At 35.6% G+C, this 21877-nt stretch overlaps 1 protein-coding gene across 1 annotated transcript in view; it reads right to left on the reverse strand.

Moving 5' to 3' along the window:
- The window catches only part of Bruce (BIR repeat containing ubiquitin-conjugating enzyme), a 406259-nt gene that overhangs the window by 183278 nt on the left and 201104 nt on the right, over positions 1 to 21877 (reverse strand). The window contains exons 28-32 of the mRNA XM_089091938.1: positions 21348 to 21620; positions 12230 to 14666; positions 11131 to 11234; positions 7583 to 7769; positions 3818 to 4044 (exon numbers count right to left, since the gene is read on the reverse strand). Of these exons, the coding sequence (XP_088948064.1) occupies positions 3818 to 4044; positions 7583 to 7769; positions 11131 to 11234; positions 12230 to 14666; positions 21348 to 21620 (3228 nt within the window). The remainder of the gene's footprint in view (positions 1 to 3817; positions 4045 to 7582; positions 7770 to 11130; positions 11235 to 12229; positions 14667 to 21347; positions 21621 to 21877) is intronic.

Consider the following 21877-nt stretch of genomic DNA (forward strand, 5'->3'; position numbering starts at 1 on the left):
TCAATTTCCAATCGAATGAGCCCTTTTTGAAGCAGTTACGACAACACTTTCTATAAAAACCTTATATGCCCCAATGGCATAACTTACGATCCTTGTCCAGAGGGTTATGGGGGGAGGGTTGTCATCCTCAAAGACATAGTTTCGAGACCTTTCAACTACATTGAACAAAATGGCCATATTAAAATGTTGATCAGAAATGTTTTGGGAAATCATGGGCGTGGGGGGGGGGAGGGGGAAGGTGATTCTCCCTCCGATTACTTTTGACAATTAAAAGGGCAATAGCCCTCTCAATTTCCAATCGAAAGAACCCTTTTTGAAGTTTTTACGACAACGCTTTCTATAAACACATTATATGCCCCCAGGGCATAACTGTTAACCTTAGCCCTGAGGACTGTGAGGGGGTTGTCACACTCAAAAACATAATTTCCGGATCCGTCAACTACATTCAACCACATGGTTATATCAAAATGTTGATCGGAAGTGTTTGGGGAAATGATGGGCGTGGGGGGGGGTCACTTTTGATTATTGGGCACTAGCCCTATCAACTTACAATTGAATGAGTCCTTTTTGAAGTTTCTGTGACAACGCTGGCAAAGACCTAATTTCCAGAACTTTCAACGACGTTGAAAAAAATCTCTATCTCAAAATTTTTATTGGATGTGTTTGGGGAAATGGTGGGCGTGAGAGGGGCCTTAGTTGCCTTCCAATCACTTTCAACTATTAAAAAGGTTCGAACACTGGAATGTTAGCCCTTTGAATTTCCAATCGAATGATACCTCTTTCAAGTTTCTACGACAAATATTTCAATAAAAAACCTTATATGCCCCCAGGGCATAACCTACAACCTTAGCCCTGAGGGCTCAGGGGGGAGTGTCATCCCCAAAGACCTAATGTCCAGAACTTTCAACTACGTTGAACAGAGTGGATATCAGAAGATTTTGATTGGATGTGTTTGGGGAAATAGTGGGCGTGAGAGGGGGGGGTAGTTTGGGGAAAAGGTGGGCGGGAGAGGGGGGGGGTAGTTACCCTCCAATCACTTTCGACTATTAAAAAGGGCACTAGCCCTCTCAACTTCCAATCAAATGAGCCCCTTTTGAAGTTTCTACGACAACGCTATCTATAAAAACCTTATATGCCCCCAGGACATAACTTACTACCTTTGCCCTGGAAGCTATGGGGGGTTTGTCATCCTCAACTACATAATTTCCAAAACTTTCAACTATGTTGAACAAAACGGTATCTCGAAACTTTGATTGGATGTGTCTGGGGAATGGTGGGCGTGAGAGAGGGATTAGTTGCTCTCTATTCAGTTTCGACTTTTAAAAAGGGCACTAGCCCTTTCAATTGCCAATCAAATGAGCCCTTTTTTAAGTTTTTACGGAAAAAACTCTTTAAAAACCTTATATGCCCCCCAGGGCATAATGTACAACCCTTGCCCTGAGGGTTGTGGGGGGGGGGGTGGGTTTGTCATGCTCAAAGACCTTATTTCCTGAACTTTCAACTGCGTTGAACAAAATGATTATCTCAAAATTTTGACTGTATAAGTTTGGGGAAATGGTGGGCGTGAGAGGGGGGTTAGTTGTTCTTCAATCACTTTCGACTATTAAAAAGGGTTCTAGCCCTTTGAATTTCTAATCAAATGAGCCCTTTTTGAAATTTCTACGACAACGCTTTCTATAAAAACTTCATATGCCCCAGGGCATAAGTTACAACCCTCGCCCTGAGGGCTGTGGGGGGGGGGGGGGTTGTCATCCTCGAGACCTAATTTCCAGAACTTTCAACTACGTTGAACAAAATGGTTATCGCAAAATTTTAATTGTATGTGTTTGGGAAAATGGTGGGCGTGAGAGCGAGGATAGTTGCCCTCCAATTACTTTCGACTATTAAAAAGGGCACTATCCATTTGAATTCTTCAATCGAATAAGCCTTTTTTGAAGTTTCTACGACAACTCTTGTTATAAAAACCTTATATGCCCGAAGGGCATAACTTACAACCCTTGCCATGAGGGCCGTGGGGGGGGGGTTGTCATGCTTAAACCCCTAATTTCCAAAGCTTTCAACTACGTTGAACAAAATGGCTATCTAAAAATTTTGATTAGATGTATTTGGGGAATAGGTGGACGTGAGAGAGGGGTCAGTTGCCCTCCAATCACTTTCGACTATTAAAAAGGGCACTAGCCTTTTGAATGTCCAATCGAGTGCACCCTTTTTCAAGTCTCTACGACAAAGCTTTCAATAAAAACCTTATATACCCCCAGGGCATATTTTATAATCCTTGCCCTGAGGGCTCTGAGGGGGGTTATCATCCTCAACGACCTAATTTCCCGAACTTTCAACTGCGTTGAACAAAATGGCTATCTCAAAATTTTTATTGGATGTCTTTGGATAAATGGTGGGCGCGAGAGGGGGGTTACCCTCCAATCACTTTCAATTATTAAAAAGAGCACTAGCCATTTCAATTTCCGATCGAATGAGCCCTTTTTGAAGTTTCTATGACAACACTTTCTATGAAAACCTTATATGCCCCCAGGGCATAACTTATATACCTTGTCCCGAAGGCCTGTGTGGGGGGGGGGGGGGGTTGTCATCCTCAAAGGCCTAATTTTCACAACTTTCAACTACGTTGAACAAAGTGGCTATCTAAAAATTTTAATTGGATGTGTTTGGGGGAAAGGTGGGCGTGAGAGGGGGATTAGTTGCCCTCCAATCACTTTCGACAATTGAAAAGGGCACTAGCTCTCTGAATTTTCAATCCAATGAGCACTTTCAAAGTTTCCACGACAAAGTTTTCTATAAAAACCTTATATGCCCCCAGGGCATAACTTAGAACCCTTGCCATGAGAGCTGTGAGGGGAGTGTCCTCAAAAAATTAAGCGGGAAGTTTTCACCGACACAACAAAAATATTTCTTAAATGGGAAGTTTCCACCGACACAAGGAAAAAGTTTACAATTTGTTTTAGCTAAAGTTTATGAAAACATATGTGGAAAATATTGCACCCTATTTGCAAGCACAATATAACAAAAGGAATGACGAGTACATAGCATAATTAATTACCCCTCCTTGCTCAAACCCCCAAATCCCATCAAGTGTCATATTTTCTATGTATAGCTCTACAAAATCACATAATTTGATTTCTGGTGAGGTATATTAATATCTAATAGCAGCAGCATTGCCAAAGCTTAATGCAACAAGATGTTTCTATACTTTACATATAATCGAAAAGGGGAAAAATACAGCTTATGAAAAATAGTCGATGATTTGATAATAAAGATCCCATTCCAGCTTCCACGCCTGTAAAGACCTCCTCAAAATTCTCCATAAATTGTAATTGAAGCGTTAGTTACCGTATTTTATTGACAACTTATGATAAAAATCCCCATTGGATAGTATTGATAAAACGGTAGTCCACCTGGAACAGATCAATTGTCTTACTTTTTTTGACTCGACTGATCTACTCTTAGCTATTATATCCTTCAGGAGAAAAGTTTAGCAAAAAAATAATCTCAAAATCTTTCAAAAACTTCTTGGTGAATCCAAAGATTATTAAACATTTAATTAAAATCCAGATTTGGATAATTCAAATTTGTCTAAATATTGTTTTCTAATTTTTCAAAGCTGCTATGTAAAGCTGCACATTTAGTGGCACCATTAGTGCTGCTCTCTCGTACGCTCCTAATTAAGCGTAAAACGATTTGCCTCAATTTAACATCCTATCTTTCTTGTTGGTGTTTTTTTTTTGCTTTATGCTAACTTTAGGCAGCGCTATTAATGAAAAGAAGAAAATCTCTCATGAAAAAGAACACGAAAAAAGCTTACCCATCCGTCATCGTCTATAGGCTCATCAAACTTTCCGAGTTTTACCCACTGTGACGTTGGACCTTCTGATTGACTACTAGCTGACCTTGAACCTACTTCAAGTTCAAGAAGCCGTAATGAAGCTTGTGTCGGAAGATGTCGAGCAAGAACCAGAAGGCCACCGAGAGACACAAATTGAGACAAAAGCGATGGATAGGGTTTTGGGGGTGGAGTCAAACGTTGTACCCCTAGAAAACATAGTGCACAAGTGAGCAGGATAGCAAACCTCAAAAGATAAGCAGAACTAGCAGATTTAAAATTTCCTGATAGGCTTTGCATGTCTAGATGTCACTTGATAAGCAGGCCTCAGTTACCCAATACGCATTATTCCAAATCATAATTAGTTAAATATAAAATTTGTCCCTAAATAATACTTATCTTACTTGTTTCTCTGCCAAAGGGTATGTTTTACTTTCCTTCTTTTTTTTGTTACTTATTGTATCGTTATTTTAAGGTTTATGGTTTCGTGATATAGCAACTCGATGATAGATGAATAAGAATCATATTTCTATTTAAGTTCACGACCAGACTTGAATTCCAGACATGAAGATAAATAAATAAAAGTTCAAATAGGGATAAAATCCTTTTAATAGACAGTGATTTTCACAAACAGTGATAAAATTTCACAAAAACATGCAAATGTTATCAACCAGCACAGTGTGGTCTCCGAGATTGTCTACTTCAGATATGAACGGTAACTAAGTTTGCCTCAACTAAGTTTTATTCTGCTCTTCACAGTCTCTTTGGTTTCTTGTAAACCACTGACGAGTTATATCTTTTGTCTTTGTGTTACCCCAACGCACTCTTCTCGGTGTACTTATGATCCGCTTTGGCTTTAGCTTTGTTACAAGAATGTAACAAAACTTGATAATATAATTTAATCTTTCAACTCTTAACCAATTTGTTTTAATTACCCAGGTTTTATTCTTCTATCTTGTTTTTTTTTGCTCCTTAACAAGTTCTCTTCTAGGATCTTTATTGTTATTGATGTTTGTGTTATGTTTTTATTCGAACAAATTGAACTTAAACTCAGAGGCGTATTATTCGGTGGCATATTACAGGGACAGAATTTACGAACACCTTCTTCCCAGCAAGGTTCTGACATAAGTCGATTTTCGCTTCGGATGCCAGATTTCACGTCACTGAATAAAACGGATGCCCATATCAGAGAACAATCGGTTCGTTTCTAAATCGAACCAAACGTTAAAAATTCCTTGTTGTGCCCACCAAAACTGTGTTTATTTTAAATAATGGCTACCTGTTAACGCACTAATTAAAATATACTAATGACGTTATTCTAGATACGTCTCATATTTCGGTTTCAATTTGAGATACTAGCCAGAGTTCACACAGCAAAGTAATATCCTAAACACTTCACTATCGGAGTTCACTATAGTATTTCCTAGACAAAGTTTACAGTCTTCAGCCAGAAGTCGAGATTAGACTCGGAGACGAAGGGCAGCTTGGAAGAGCAAAGCACTGAAAACAAAAAGGCCACTTTTGACTTTTTGGTGATTATTTTACCATTTCATCTATCAGTTTTTGCTCACTTTGGAGTTACTTTGAAAAAATTTATTCTATTCTGTTAAATAAGAAAATGGACCGAATAACCCAGGAGAAAGTTAGCGTGTTTTATTGCATATTATACGTTACAACAACAAGAGACACGTTTTATTTGACCCCAGATACCCCAGAATCCTTGGCGAGTGGATGACTAAGGTAAATGATACTTCTTGTCAACTGCGTGCGGCATAAATATACATCTAAAATCATACAATCAAATATACATAAAAATAAGATATATAAAATATAATCAACATGTAAAAAAACAATAAATATATAAAATAAAATTATATCAAATTTGATTGGTTTTCTTAGCTGGACATAAATTTAACAAACTCTTGCTCATTTTGTGGTCCATCCCTTAAGATTTGATAGGCAGTCTACGAAAATAAAAAAACAACAGCAAAGGTAGACAGCGAGTTAAACAGTGGCGGCTTTGAGATAGTGGCTTACGTAGATAGTGGCCATGAAAGGGCACTGTTTATGTTAGGTCAAGGGCTCTGTCCAAAGATTTTATGTATTTGTAAAATATGTAAATTATGTTTATAATACATAATTTATATATAACCATATACATATAACCATATATATATATATATTATATATATATATATATATATATATATATATATATATATATATATATATATATATATATATATATATATATATATATATATATATATTAGGATGGTTTTGTTAGACAACCATCTAACATAAAAGATGGTTATCTAACAAAATCATGTTATGTTAGACATGGTTAACATACCATGTCTAACATAACATGTTATATAAAGTACGTTAAAATTCCCCCCAAAAAATTAAAAACGCACAAAACACTGTTTTGTCAAGGATATGACAACCCGCGCAAAAGAAATCGAACGATTTGCCAAAATGAAGAATTGAAAGTTGCAAAGCGAATTTATAGCATTCCGTGATTTTTGACACATATGGGTCAAGTTTCCTATGAAAATGGCTATAAAGCTAACATATCAATAGAAAACCAATTTTCGGCAACAATCAGGGGCAGAATAAGAGGAGAAAATACTTCCTCAGAGAGGCCTGTTGTATAAACAAGGGTCAGGCTTGGCAAGCGGAACTTTGAAAGATGTTCGCACACGGATGAACGAGATTACAATAGGAAAGTAAAATGATTATCGCAAAATAGGACATTTTGCCACGTTATTAATTTTTCCACCAGAGGGGAGGCAGGGGGAAAAAGGACTCATTAGGACCACTTTTGGAATTTATTTTGACAAATTCTATGATCTATTTTTGTTTTTGGGGTGGGTTATGGCCTCCATTTATTGGAGGCCATAACAATTAAATTTTTGAGGTTATTCATCTAAAACGATCTACCCATTAAGGTCCAAAGCCGCACTGGTCCATCTTAAGCATAAATCAAAGATCTAATAGAGGACAGCCAATTTCAGGGTCGAGGAAGAGCGACCGCGCAACATCCCTACAGGGATTCCGCCTTGAAACCCTGCTGAGTAGGAACTGACAGTTCAGTTGAAATTCAGCTATTGAAGCGAAATTCGACTCCATCGAGACCTAGCCGGAATAAGTACTTGATTTTTAGATTCCTGTCAAGTAAATCCCATGAATGCACTAGGAGTGCAAAAAAAAAAAAAAAAAAAAAAAAAAAAAAAAAAGCAAACGAGGATATATTTACAATATGTATATTATATATCTTACATTATACAGACACAGTACACACAATTATACACAAAATAATATACATCTATTTACAATTTTGGCAAAAATGATAAATTAATCTCAATGTCAAATAAAATAAAAGAAAACACCAGGAACAAATGCAACTATAATTTTCCTTCGATTTGAAAATGAACTTGATGATTAGTTAATGGTTTTGGTGGGTAGCATTAGATGGCGCTGCTCAATTTTATTTCTCGGAGAAGAAATTGAGATTCCTCTCTTTGATTGAGTCAACGTGCAAAAGTCCATGTGTGGCTATCAATATAAAATGTGATTAGAAATACCAGTCTTATTTTCTTCAAGAAATAGCAAGCCAGTGTTGATTTTAGAAACATATTATACAAAGGTTTAAACTCGGACTGAGCTCATTGTTGTCATATTATTAACACAATGCCTTATTGACAATAATATGTCCACTGAGGGAGCTTTTCCATGTATATTTACCTTTTTTATCGCTAAACGAAACTCGAACATCAATACATTGAGGATTGAACTCATATCCATGGTCAGCGAGAAGTTGCATGCATTCGCCTACTGTCATTGAAGGGTTGAATGGAACATCCTTAAAGGCATCATGCGTCAGATATGGCTGCACTGAGTACTCACTGAGGCAGCTAGTCAATCGGTTGAGCTGCAAAATGAGAGAAAAAAAACACTTTGGATTGAGTTCCTCAAAAGCGCCGCAAGCTTTACAAGAGAGGAATGAAAAACGCGTATCGAGTTTCGTGTTTGCATAAGAAATGTTAGTTAGATTTGCATAACACTTGAGTTCCGTATTTGATTAGTAACACTGTATTTTAGATTACGTGTTGGACTTTGTGTTGAAATTTTTTAGATTTTATACAAGAGAATTTTTTAAACATTCGAGATACTGCAAAATGATTTGACATCCAAATCTCTATTTTCTAGTTTTTTTCTTAGCACCAGAAAAGGGGTTGTAAAAAGGGAAAGAATTGGAAAATTTTCTTCAATTCTAAGACAATAAATACTATGACACAAGAAGCATATAATAATTTAAAGGAATACCAAAACAACATATAAAAGAATACGGTTTAAACGTTTTGATAGATTAATGCTAAATGGATATTACAGCAATTTTAAAATCTGTAAAATTATACTGTTATAAAACTAATCTTCTCTCGTTCACTATGTTGTTGCATAATTCTGATATTATAATCTTTTAAACTCTTGCCCACGTTTAAGTCGGGCCTACTTTATGAAAAACCACATAAGAGTGGGGACAGGCATTTTATTAGATTCAATACCAGATTTACCAATTTTTTTTCCGAAGCCAAGTTTTAGCAACAATTCTCCTAAACTTATGCCTTCATTCAAAATTTCAAGAATCTTAAAAATAGCAGGAGAGAAGCTACCCCCTCCACTCAAGATGCTCCCCCCGTGTGATGCAACAGAATATACATACAGCTATATCACCATATAAATTATACATTTAACAATTTAATAAAACAAACAAATATATAAACTGCTTAATTACATTATTAAGCATTGATTTATATAGGGCCTCTCATCCAAAAACGAGCAGCCGTGGCCGAGCGACAGAGGGCCTCAAATGTTGACGTGATTTCAGCCTTAAACATACCCATTGAATCAAGATAAAAGTCCAGAACCTTTTTAGTCTTAAAGATGATCTTAGTCTAACAGCAATTTATCCCGTAAAGTTCAATTGCAGAACTTCACACAAGTAGGCTATAGGTCAATCTCTCTTTTCCCGAAGCGGTTTTCTATTCTCATAAATTTCATGAGGTTATTTTCGAATGCAACCATTTGTGGACGAAATTTAGAACAAGACATTAGGTTGAAAGGCAATACAAATTTTAATGCAGTTTATGCAAAAATAGTGGCCCCTAATTACTATTTATTATGAAGATGTATTAATTAAATAGCATGTGCTTCGGTTTCTTCTGCGTATGACAACAAGAGTTTATTTTCTTGAACTTTCAACAAAATTCCCTAAGCAGCTTGCTTAGAAAATTCAAACGGAATACAAATTTCCCAAAAAAAGTAACTCATTAGTGATTATGGAAAACGTTATCATTTTTGCTTCGGAATAATCACCCCAGACAAATCAACATTAACGCAACTTTTGCACAATACACCAAGAGAAAATCCCTTTTCAAATAAATTTTCTTTTGTAAGTTATGCTTTACTTGTAACTCTGAACTTAATAATTTGCACATAATTTACAATTTACTGAAAACAAAATACATTTTAAACATTTTCTCTTTTTTTAACTATTATAAATTCAAAATTATTATAACTTAAAGGAATGGATATCAGTACATATACAAAACTGTCAATCCATATTCATTTGTTTTCTCAGTAATATTAGTTATGACGGTGTTTTTTCTTTTTTTTGATCTTATGAGAAATAAAAACACATAGCTTGAAATAAGGACTGTTTTCAGCAAACAGCAAAATATGTTCTGGTCTTTAGATGGCAAGGGCGGCGTCAGCCCTACTCCTCCTAGTTTCTGCTAGTTTTGACTTTGACTTGGTAATTTGTTGCAATTTCTGTTCGTTTTAGCTTTTACTTATTTATTAATCATTTATAGTTAATTTTATTTGATAAATTATGACTTTATTTCTACTTGTCTTTGGTTTAATGCTTCTCTTTACTTTTCTTTGAAAAACTCCTTTTGTGGAAAGTCTTTCAAACTAATCTTTACAAAGACTAACCCAGCCTTCGATACAACCTATTGCAATCAATTTCCTAGGGTTGTCAGTGGAAAAGGTCTCTGATTGGTTAAAAGTGATGTAACCTGGTCATTTCAACTAATTAGAGACCTTTGACAAATCAACGACGAATCCTACAACAACCACTGACAAATCAACGAAAATTAACTGCAATAAGCTCTACTGATTTCGGGGTATGTACGAAGATTGAAACAGCTTTTCAAACAACATTAAAGATTGACGATACAATAAAAACCAGCAAAAATTACCCTAACTACGAGGAGGTCTGTCGTCTCATCAGCCTTCCCTTTTTTTTTACACAAAAGTTATCAAGTTTTCAGCAAAACTAAAAAAGGCAAAATTTGCAGCTCAAATATTTCTGAAAAGAAACAGAATGGAAATAAATAAAATCTCCTAATTATTAATCAGTTACATATTTAATTTTGAAGAAGGTGTCTGTAAGGCACAAATTAAACATTAGTTAAAAAACCACGAGGTTGTTGGGGACAAATGTTGGGGTTGTTGGTTGTTGGGCAAAAATGACACAGAAATAAATGTTTCTAGTGCCATATTTCAGCTATGCAAGAGCAGCACTGGAACTGAAAATTTTCTTTTGACCTAACCTGTCTTGTATTTTCTATGACTACCGATATACACAATTCCTCCTGAAAAAAATAAACTGAACCCATAACACCTTTCTTGAGGGAGAGAGGGGTCTTTTTAATTTTAAAGGAAGTGGGGCTCTTCCTAAAAATTTGGTTTTGGGGATAACACATATTCTCCCTCACTTCTGTAGGCCAAAATATGAACGTAATTTTACATTTGACCATACGAATCTTTCCACGATAAAAGAGCTGTTGCCCCCTTAGCAACCACTCTTAAGTCTTAATCAAAATGTTTTCTACGAAACAAACAGAATGTTATGCTTTACATTGCAGTGCCCCTTCAGATTAATTTGCATATCTTCTACAGTACATAAGACAACCAGTAGATTATACTTTACAAAGGCGACAATACTTTTCTACGATAAAAATATATTAGAAAAATCTTTCTTACTTTTTCAGTTATAATGATAACAATATATAAAAAAAAGTCTAAGAACCATGAGATCCATATGACGATGTGAATCTTAAAACTAGAACGGTGGTCAAGTTCTAATTTCCGGTCCAGCTTAAACTAAGCTCATATGCTTTCAGTTGTTCATCTATTGATTTATCATTTTTATTTTTCTAAAAAAAAAAAAAAAAAAAAAACGAGGCCTTTTCTAAAAAGCTTTGTCCCAAAAGGAAAAAGCATACCTGCTCATTGACAACACTCAAAACGCTGTTGATTCCTCTTGGACTTGAACTGCTGCTACTTGAGGGTTTGTTCTCTGCTGGAGAAGCAGATGTTCGATTCATCCCTTAAAATAAATTATTTCAGTAAATTTTTTAAATATTCCTGTTTTTTTTTGCCACATAATCATCTACAGATAAATACTTATTAAAAAGGAATTCTTAATAATTATCTATAGATATGTTAGAAAGAAACATTTATACTTAGTTGAAAGGCATTGTTACTTAAACACACACAAAAAAAAAAAGATAAATAAACTTTATTTTGACAGCAGTAGATATTAAAATACACGAAAATTAAAAAAAAACACAACAAAAAACACAAAATCCTCATCTTATGGTAAGAGGCAGGCTCAAGAGATTCTCAGTTGTAAGCACCTCAACAGACTAATCCTAGGAACATGCCTACATATAAGCTCGCGGGTCTGGACCACGTGTAAAGGTACGATCGGCCCAATTATGGATAGGTCTTAATTTTCCCGTAATAAACAAGATTTTGACTAATGGTGGAATACTTTTAAAAAGTAAAATACGACGGGAGAAGCAAGTATTGTGCTTCAGATAAGGATAAATAAAAAGGAGACATCTAGTGATATCGCTGATTTCATCAATGGATACACCGAGAGAGAGAGGAAGGGAGAAGGAGAGAGAGCGATAGAGAGAGAGAGAGAGATAGAGAGAGAGAGAGAGAGAGAGAGAGAGAGAGAGAGAGAGAGAGAGAGAGAGAGAGAGAGAGAGAGAGAGAGAGAGAGAGAGAGAGAGAGAGAGAGAGAGAGAGAGAGAGAGAGAGAGAGAGAGAGAGAGAGAGAGAGAGAGAGAGAGAGAGAGAGAGAGAGAGAGAGAGAGAGAGAGAGAGAGAGAGAGAGAGAGAGAGAGAGAGAGAGAGAGAGAGAGAGAGAGAGAGAGAGAGAGAGAGAGAGAGAGAGAGAGAGAGAGAGAGAGAGAGAGAGAGAGAGAGAGAGAGAGAGAGAGAGAGAGAGAGAGAGAGAGAGAGAGAGAGAGAGAGAGAGAGAGAGAGAGAGAGAGAGAGAGAGAGAGAGAGAGAGAGAGACAGCATGCTCACCAAATATTGAATCCGTTATTTCGCTCATGACCATTTCTGTGTGTCCTTCAATGATCCTAGACTGGAAGCCAATAGCATAGCTGGGATGCATTGGAGTTTCTACCAATTTTAGATGATCTTCCCTCTTTAATGGACTGCTAGAGGACATATGTATCTTAGTACATTCCCGACTCAGCAAAAGCTGCAAAAGAAGCCGTGGCAAAAATCCCACCAAAGGTTTTCGCTCAGCATGTTCCAAAAGAATAGCGTACAACGCTTTGGCTACAATCTCTTGGTTTGAACGCTGACACCAGCAATATAGCTTTAAGAATTCTAAAAATATATCTTCAAACTCTCTCCATGGAAGAAGCGGAAGTGTGGACCTAGCTTTGCCGAAACAAAGTATTCTTAAAAAGATTGGCACTAATTCAAAGTCAAAAGACGAAATGGCTTGACTTAACTCACTAGAGAAAATACCCCCACTCAATAGCACAGTAAAGAATCTAAATGTCTCCATCGCAACAAAAAGATCAGCCGGTTGATTTGCTACCAACTTCATGCTTATAGATTTCAGGTGTTCACATAATGCTTCAACAAACTTATTTGCCAGTATAAATTCAAACAGAGGTTCTGATTGTAAAATTGTACCCAATGAGACAAGAGTTTCATTGAGAAAAGTCTCAGGCGTCAATTTTAGTCCTGGCTCTAATCCTTGCTTTGAGTCATCGGTTCTTGGATAAGATACTAGGTCAACTTTTAACCAGTTCATGAGGCTTCTAAAAAAGTCAAAATTCAGAGCACAAAGCGTACAAAGAAGGTACTCATAGGCAACTTTCTCGTTTGAACTAACTGGAGATCTATGCCATAGACCAAATACATTTGTAAATATGGATTCAGTGATTAGACCCTTTAAAGATGCCCCCAGTTCATCTTTCCAGCGCCACAAGACGCCAGAAAAGCAGGTAATGATTTCAGCAGCCAGACTACGCTCAAGTGATATTCTGTTCAACCACTGAAGCATGTATTCAAGCTTTGTCAATGTTGCAGAATTCCACTGTATACATATTTTGTTAATCAAGTGCACTAAAGCTCTAATCGTCTCTTTTTTAGGCACTTCTACAAGATGCAGAAGTTCTTTCAAAATTTGGAGCGAGGTTTCTGGTTTGGCGGAGCTTATAGCTTCAAGAATTGATATTAAATTCAGGCTTGCATCACTGATCGTTGTTATTGCTTCGTTTTGCTCAGCCTGTTGACAAGGCACGGTGGCGAGTAAGCGACACGATGTAATTACCACTTCCTCAGGCACGGCCTGCATAAAGTCATTTCGAAGGCTATGTTCCATTTTTGCGTTAGAGAAGCAGCTAACCAATATGTCCAACCAGCTTAAACTTACTTTCAGATACTCACTACTATCACCAATGATTCCGAAAGCTGGTGCTCCTAAGATTTTTAATTGAGCCAACCCAACATTAGCTGAATCTCTTGGTTTATAAAGCCTTATCCGAACTTTACTACTCACAAGAGGTACAGAAGGCTTCACAGAAATATAGGCAAGCCCGGACGTCACAACAGGACCAGATAGTGGAAGAAAGGTCTGATCAAAAGACGGCGCAGATTCTAGAACGACTGCACCGGGACAAGTGCTTAGTGAAGTCAAATGCGGCTGTAATTGTACCTCGTATAGCATTATTGCACATGGCAAAGTCAAAACTAAATCCACTGTATTCTCGCTAGGATAAAAATGATGAGACCAAGCTGGTGCACGTGATCTTCTATGAGGAGGATTGGACATTAAGAGAACTGTTGGCCTCTGAGAAGTTTCGCTACTACAGCTTATGGTACACATAGGAGCAAAATTATAAAGCAATTCTCCATTTTCGTCATCAAAAATTCTGCGAGTAGGCTGTAGCCCGACTGTTGGAGTAGAGCACAGGAAGGAACTTGCCACATTGTTAGTATTTTGACCACTTTCATCAGGCAGCGTGGTACAGCGATTCAAATAATTGAGAATGTTCGGTATACAAGCACTCCTCAGGGAAGCATGATATTGGGATTTAGCAAACCCATTACAAACAACAGCAAGACCATTATTATGTAAAAAGTTAGGTAGAGACCCCTCACTATTCAAGAGGCTTTCTATAATCCATATAATGGGCTCAGACAGTGCACAGGGTGGATTTAGATCAGAACTTTCTAGCTTCTGTAAAAATTGCACAAGCGGTTTTGTGATATCCCATGTGGTATGCTCACTAACTGCGAGCAAAAGTTGATAAATTTGATCACCAACTGAATCCTGAGATATTTTATCCGTTTGAAGAGTCCTTGCTGGTCCAAAGAATATAGACAAGCTAGAAGCACGGCACTTATTTAACGCCAGGAGCAAGTCAACAATTTTAACTTCATTTGACACAATCATATCTGCAATCGTTTTAAACTGTAGAGCTGGCACTTGTCTTGCCTGAAAAAGGAAATTTGCGTAAGCAAACAATCAGATAAAATATATATGGAGCCATCTCTTAAAGGGGAGGATCCAGGATTTTTAGGGGTGGCGCAAAATATGTCGATCTATTAAACTTGGGTTAGGAGCAAGTTTAATTAACGCAAACTTGCGTTAATTAAGTAAATTACACTACTTTAGACTATGTTAGGGGGGGGGCCTCGCCCCCCCCCCTCTGGATCCACCACTAAACGCTTATTTCTCCATAAACACGATGCCAATACCAATACAAAAGCCAATCAATAGGATAATTTAAGTTACTAAAGATTAAAAATAACGAATCTCAAACCTAGAATTTAAGAACAGGTGAAAGACCAATCAAAAACAAGTTTTATTCAAAAAAAAACTAAGCATTAGAACTTTGAGATTTGAGTGAGAATTATTCCAGCAATATTGACATTTAGAGCTCAATAAACACATTTTTGTCAGATTACAGACGGCCAAAGTGTGAAAATTGTTTGCATGGATAACTTTTAACCTAATTTAGAAATAAGAATTATTTTTAAATAAGTACTGTTAAACGGACAAAAAAGAGAAAAGAATCAAGCCTAAAATGTAAGGACACTGAAAGTTTACCAAAAAATATTTCAGCAATGTTATCCTATTAGTGAGACAAGAATGTCAAACTTGTAAACATAGCAAACTTTTAGATAACAATTTTCAAACAGTTCGTGGTAACGAACTGTAAGTAAGGAGCGAACCGGCTCAATAGTAACCATAACTCTAAAAACCGGAATTCCGATACCCATAGATACATCAATAGAATCGGATTTTTATGCTGATTTCAAATATATAAGTTTCATTAAGTTTAGTTTTACCCATCAAAAGTTACGCCTGAAAAAATTTGCCTTATTTTCGAAAAAAGGGGGAAACACCCCCAAAAAGTCACAGAACTTTAATGAAAATCACACCGTTGGATTCAGCGTCTCAGGAAACCCTACTGCGGAAGTTTTAAGCTCCTATCTGCAAAAATGTGGAATTTTGTATTTTTTTTGTCAGAAGAAAGATCACAAATGTGTGTTTATTTTATTTTTTTTTCCCAGGGGTGATCATATCGATCCAGTTGTCCCAAAGTATCGCAAGAGGGCTCATTTGAACGGAAATTAAAAATTCTAGTGCCCTTTTTAAGTTACCAAAAAAATTGGAGGGCAACTTGGCCCCCCTCCCACGCTCATTTTTTCCCAAAGTAACCCAATCAAAATTTTGAGATAGCCATTTTGTTCAGCATAGTCGAAAATCTAATAACTATGTCTTTGAGGATGACTTAATCCCTCACAGTTCCCGGGGGAAGGGCTGGAAGTTATGAACTTTGCCCATTGTTTACATATATTATTGGTTAATGGGAAGTATAAAGACGTTTCAGGAGGGATTTTTTTCTGATGTGGGGGGGGGGGCCGGAGGAGGGGGTTACGGGGGAGGATCTTTCCATGGAGGATATTTCCTTGGGGGAAGGGAAATTTCTATGATGGGGTCGCCGGATTTCCCAGCATTATTTAAATAACGATCAGAAATTAAATAAAAAAAACTAGTTTTTTCAACTTAAAGTAAGAAGCAACATTAAAACTTAAACAAACAGAAATTATTACGTATATGAGGGGGCTCACCCCCTAGTCAATACCTTGCCCTTTTCGCTAAAGTTTTTTTTAGTACTTTCAAAAGAGCTATGTATTCTAATTAAGCGGCCTTTGTGTTTCAGGGGTTTGGGATTCAAACAAAATTTGAACTTTAGCGTAAAGAGCAAGGTATTGACTAGGGGGCAAACTCCCTAATATACATAATAAAACATACGAATATAGAAGTTCGTTACGTAAGTTAATTCGTAAGTTACGTCAGATCAAAATTTTGAGCAAGCTAATTAGCCAAAAAATTAAAACTAATATGCAAATTTCTTTTTAATTGTTTATTTACGCTGAGCCAAAACGAAAACCTGCATTAATTCAAAAACATTCAGAAATTAAATAAAAAAAACGATTTTTTTTTATTTAATTTTTATACAAAGATAGAACCAATCCTTCTTTTTTTAACACAGCTCTTATTCGTCGTCGTGGCATATTTTGGAGTCTCTTAACCCTAAAGTTGAAGCACTACATGATTTTTCGTTTCCAAATCTAGCCATGCCAGCAGGAGGTCTTTCAAAGACCTCCTGCTTTTAAAAGCAGAAGGTCTCTAGGCACACCTTCTTTGGTCGTCCATGCGGTCGAGTTACATTTATGACGCCTTCAAAGAAATCTTAAGAAGTCAAATAAGCTTCATACTTTTTACACATTCAAGCCATTAGGTAAGGGTCATATGCTCATACATCAGCCTTTGCTGGGTCTTTTATCTTCCAGGACAATAGCTGAAAGCTCTTTTCGAGATGTATATAATTATAAACTTGAAATACAAGTTTTGTATTTCAAATCTGTATTTATTGGTGAATAAACTTACTTGCTTTTATCAATTATGAATTCTGGACAGAATATTTTTTTACAGTTTAAAATTTTTAACTGCTTAAAATGTTTATTAAACTTTATCAGTAAACTCCTCGAAAATTAAAAAACGTCTTTTTCCAGTATCTTTTACAGTATGGTTTCAGGACAGTTTATATTTCTTGGGACTTTTTAATCAGTGTTAATATATTCAGGGACACCATATATGGAATGAAAAAACATTGTACTAGCTTTCAATTTTTAAATTTTAACACACATATGCATATTGTACAATGTATATTCAATTTTCAATATATTGTACACATATGAATAAGTAAAAAGCCACTTCTTATGTTAATACTCCAACATCTGAATAAAAATGTTGCAAGGCCTGAGCACCGTTTAATGTTGGCCGAGGCCAATCGAGGGAAATCAAAATTTAAACTCTATCGCGTCATTTTATGCGAAATCAAACTTTTTCTAGAGCAAACTTTACTACGTTTGCGAAAAAATGCTCAACAAAAAAAATCAGATATCTGCTAACTGTTTGGCAAAACTTAGTAAACAAAAACAACAAAAAACTTAACTGAAAAAAAAAAACATTTCGATCAATTGCATACCGGTGGCAACCACTGGCTTTTAGCGACTTGATATGATGAAGAATAATAATAATAATAAAAAAAATATTTGGACTCTTCTATTACATCTTATATTGCACTTATCTGGTCATAAATAGCGACGAAGACCACACTGCCTTTCCATCATAAACAATAAGTAGAAAAAACAGGGAAATTTTTTACTTCCCCGTTTTTTTTTTTTAACTACAAGTTTAAAAAAAGTTTCCACACAAAATAATTTTTATGTCGTGTTTACAAATAATTTTAAAATCATGAATTTCCTAAACTCTGGTACAGATATAACCATGGGCGTAGGTAGGAGGGGAGGCAGCTGCCCCCCTAGACCGTCAAATTTACATTAGATATGGCTGAAAAAGCAGATGATTGGAAAAGCAGTTGATGAAAGGCCCTCCATCACACTATCGACTGCCGCCCCCCAGACAATATGCTGCCTACGCCCATGGATATAACCCCAGCTACTCGCCAAAGAGGGGTTTATCAAATACCATGTGACTGTGGCCATTTTTATGTTGGTAGAACCCATCAAAATTTAGAAAAACGCCTACAACAACACAAAGAAGACAACTAAAGCTTTAAATTCTAATAGTTCAAATAATTCTTCTGCTTTAAGCAGTCACTTCTATGATAACCGTAGCCATAAAATGCTTTTTGAAGAAACTTGCCTTATTAGCAATGATTTAGGTATAAAACAGGTTGTTCAAGAGGCAATTGAAATTAAAATAAAAATAAACAGTAATATTTCTTTAAATAGAGATTTGGGGGATATTCGCTTAATGCCCTATACACAAATTTAATTAAAAATGATTTAACTAATTGTATTAAAAAACCAGTAAATAATTCCACTCAACCACTTACGAATAGACCATCCAGGGTGGCTGCCAAGAAGGCGAGATTAGCTTTTAAAAGCTTGTCTGTAAGCATTTTTATTCAATTTGAATTAATTTTTATTTTTCCACTTCGCTTGGTGTACCAGTCCTGTTTGAAATTCCTTGAATTAATGATATTAGGGCTTTTTAAAAAAAAAAAAAAAAAAAAAAAAAAAAAACTATTTTCAGTTTTAATGATTGAATTTTAATGTAAGCTTCTTTTATATTGTTTTTTATTTCTCTTCGTTTGTTTTGCTGAGACGGCCCTTGGATATAGGGTCGAAATATTCATTTAAAAGTTGCATTCCACCGTCTTGTATAAAAAATTTCCCCGTTGTTTCTTATATTACACTTATACTTGATATTATATTACACTGGGAAACAACTTGCAAAACAATTATGACGACTTCTATTTTTGAACTGTTTTGCAGGTAAATAGGCATCTGATTTCAATAACAAACTTAATTATCTTATAACTTCTTTCTCGAGTGGATGATAATAATAATGAAACTACAAACGTAACTCAAATTACTATTGTGGTTTCATGAACGTTGCTGGTAATTATACATGTGAGCATTAATTATATATGCAAACACACACATATATATATATATATATATATATATATATATATATATATATATATATATATATATATATATATATATATATATATATATATATATATATATATATATATATATATATATATATATATATATATATATATATATATATATATATATATATATATATATATATTAGTTAATATGTTGTAGTTTTATACATTTTATTTTTTTATTTTAGTTTCAGATTCTAATTGTTGTTTTTTCTTTCTACACTGAAGACGTCTTGTTATATACGGTTCTAATATTCGGTAGATTCCTGTTCTCTTCGTTTGCTTTTACTGGACACAGACCCATTTGTCGTTTCCGAATTCATTTCTTTGTTTTGATATGGCTAGTTCGGCTTTAAATATTTTAAACATCAAGCTAAAAAATACCAAAAACTAAGAGAATTATGACTGAAGCCCCCGGGTTTTCTAAAGACAAGAGCATATTTTGCAATCCTTAAACAATCATTATTTCGAGCTGTGAGTTTTTATACCTCATAACATCGAAAAAAAAATCACCATCATAAGCAAGATTACTGAAAAAAAAATGAATGTGGATTAACACTTAAGATGTGTTTTGTTTTCAGTAAAGTGCAAATTAAGTTCTGGTCTTCAGAAGGAAAGGGGAGCGTCAGACCTACTCCTTTTACTTTTTGCACGTTTGGGGTTTGACTTGGTTATTTATTGTAATTTCTGCTCGTGTCGGGTTTCATTTATTTATTCATGATGGTTTATAGTAGTTTTATGTTTGAAAAACTACTTGACCGAATTTCCGCCAATTTTTTCTTTAATTTAACTCTTTAGTTTTCTTTGAAGAACTTCTCTTGTGGAAAATTAAAAAAAATTATTTATGTTCGCTTTTAATTGACATTGTTTTTTCATTGGCTAAAAAAAGAATCTTTTAAATATTTTCGGTTTTTCTCTGTAAAAATCAAGATTTTGGCTCTCTATTTGTTTGTTGGATAAAAAATTCAATAATTTTTCAATACTGTACGCCTTTTTGACAATTTGGATACACGTAGTATCTTTTCGTTTAGTTTTACATCTCCTCAACTTTTCCTAAAAAACAAAGGTTACTACCTTATTCTACTCCCAAAACATCGTACTAATGCTATTTTGACAACCTGGATCCATTTACACCTTTTTGATTTAGTTCAATAGTAAGAGTAGAAGCAATAGTCCTGAAAATTATAACTTAATCCCTTCAGTCGTTCTTCAGATATTGCTAAGAGACGTGTTATTGACAACCAGTATGCATATAGTACCCTTTGATTTAGTTTCAAAGTAAAAAAAAACTCCCTGAAATTTTCTACTTGATACCCTATTCCAGTCTTAAGATATCCCGCCTATGCTATTGTGACAACCTGGAGGCCCTAAAACTATTTTGATTTAGTTCAATAATATCAACATTAGTAGCAGTGTTTCGTTGTAGTAGTTGTTGCAGCAGTTGTACAAGTGGCACTAGTAGCAGTTGTAGAAGTAGTAGCAGCAATATGCCCACTGTGCCTTTTGTTTATTTCTCCATCCCCCTTAACATGCCCTGAAAGTTTCAACTTAATACTCTAAGCCACCCTTGGGATATTGCTGATACGCCCTTTCGACAACCTGAATGCACATAGCGTGTTTCGATTTAGTTAAACGTCCCTCTAATATTCCCTGAGAGTTTCACCTTCATAATTTTAGCCTCACTAGTAGTAGCCGTAGCAGTAGCAGTCGTAGTAGTAGTAGCAGCAGAAGTAGTAGTAGCAGTATGCACAGAATACCTTTTAATTGGTTCAGCATCCCTTCCAGCAGCCATTCCTGAGCAATAGCTCATGTACACTTTTGGCAACCTGAATGCTCTTAGTGAAAGAGAAATTTATTAAAACAACAATAAAACAAAAATAGAAGAATAACAGGAGAAAAAAAAACATAACAAATACTACAGATTTCAATTAACAACTCTGTCCCTAGAGACCGCGATGAGCTGTTTTGATCTAGTTCAACTTTTCCATAAATATTCCCCAAAAAGAAGTTAATGTGATACCTAATTCTATGTACCACGTCTATATAAGAAATAATCCAGACGAAGTAAAAAACAACCCTCATAACAAATAGATACACAAACTTTTTATTACCTGTTCAAATTTGGATTCATCCGTTTGCATTGCTACATCTGTTTGTCTTTCGATTTTGCTCTGATCTGTCAACTGGCATGCTTCAGAATCATCCGATGATAACTTTATTGAAACGATCTTGCATGCTAGCTGGAGAAGCTTGCAGAGAAGTCTGTCATGTGAGTTGGGCTCATCACTCTTCTCAGTTGCTCTTAGACCCGGCGGCTGGGACGGCTGGGCTGATGCACCAAAACATGTTGTGGCATTCGGTTTTGCCTGCATGGCCGAAGAGAACTAATTTAAATGAAAGTCAGAGGCTGTCCGCAACATCAGAAACAAATTTAACCAAATTTCGAAAAAAAAAAACTCAATATGAACGTAATTAAACACAAAGATATTAAGCGTGTTTTCAAAATATTTCCTGAGACAAGAATAAAATACGACTGTATTAAATTGTTTCAGCTAATTTATGTTTTGTTTGCACATTTCCAGAAAAACATATAAGTGGGAGACAGGGCTAAGGGCCCAGATCACCCCGAAGAGGTTTCTTG

This window comes from Artemia sp. Qi Xiang Cuo, chromosome 7, assembly GCF_049724085.1.
Source record: "Artemia sp. Qi Xiang Cuo chromosome 7, ASM4972408v1, whole genome shotgun sequence".
In the NCBI taxonomy this organism is placed as follows: domain Eukaryota; kingdom Metazoa; phylum Arthropoda; class Branchiopoda; order Anostraca; family Artemiidae; genus Artemia; species Artemia sp. Qi Xiang Cuo.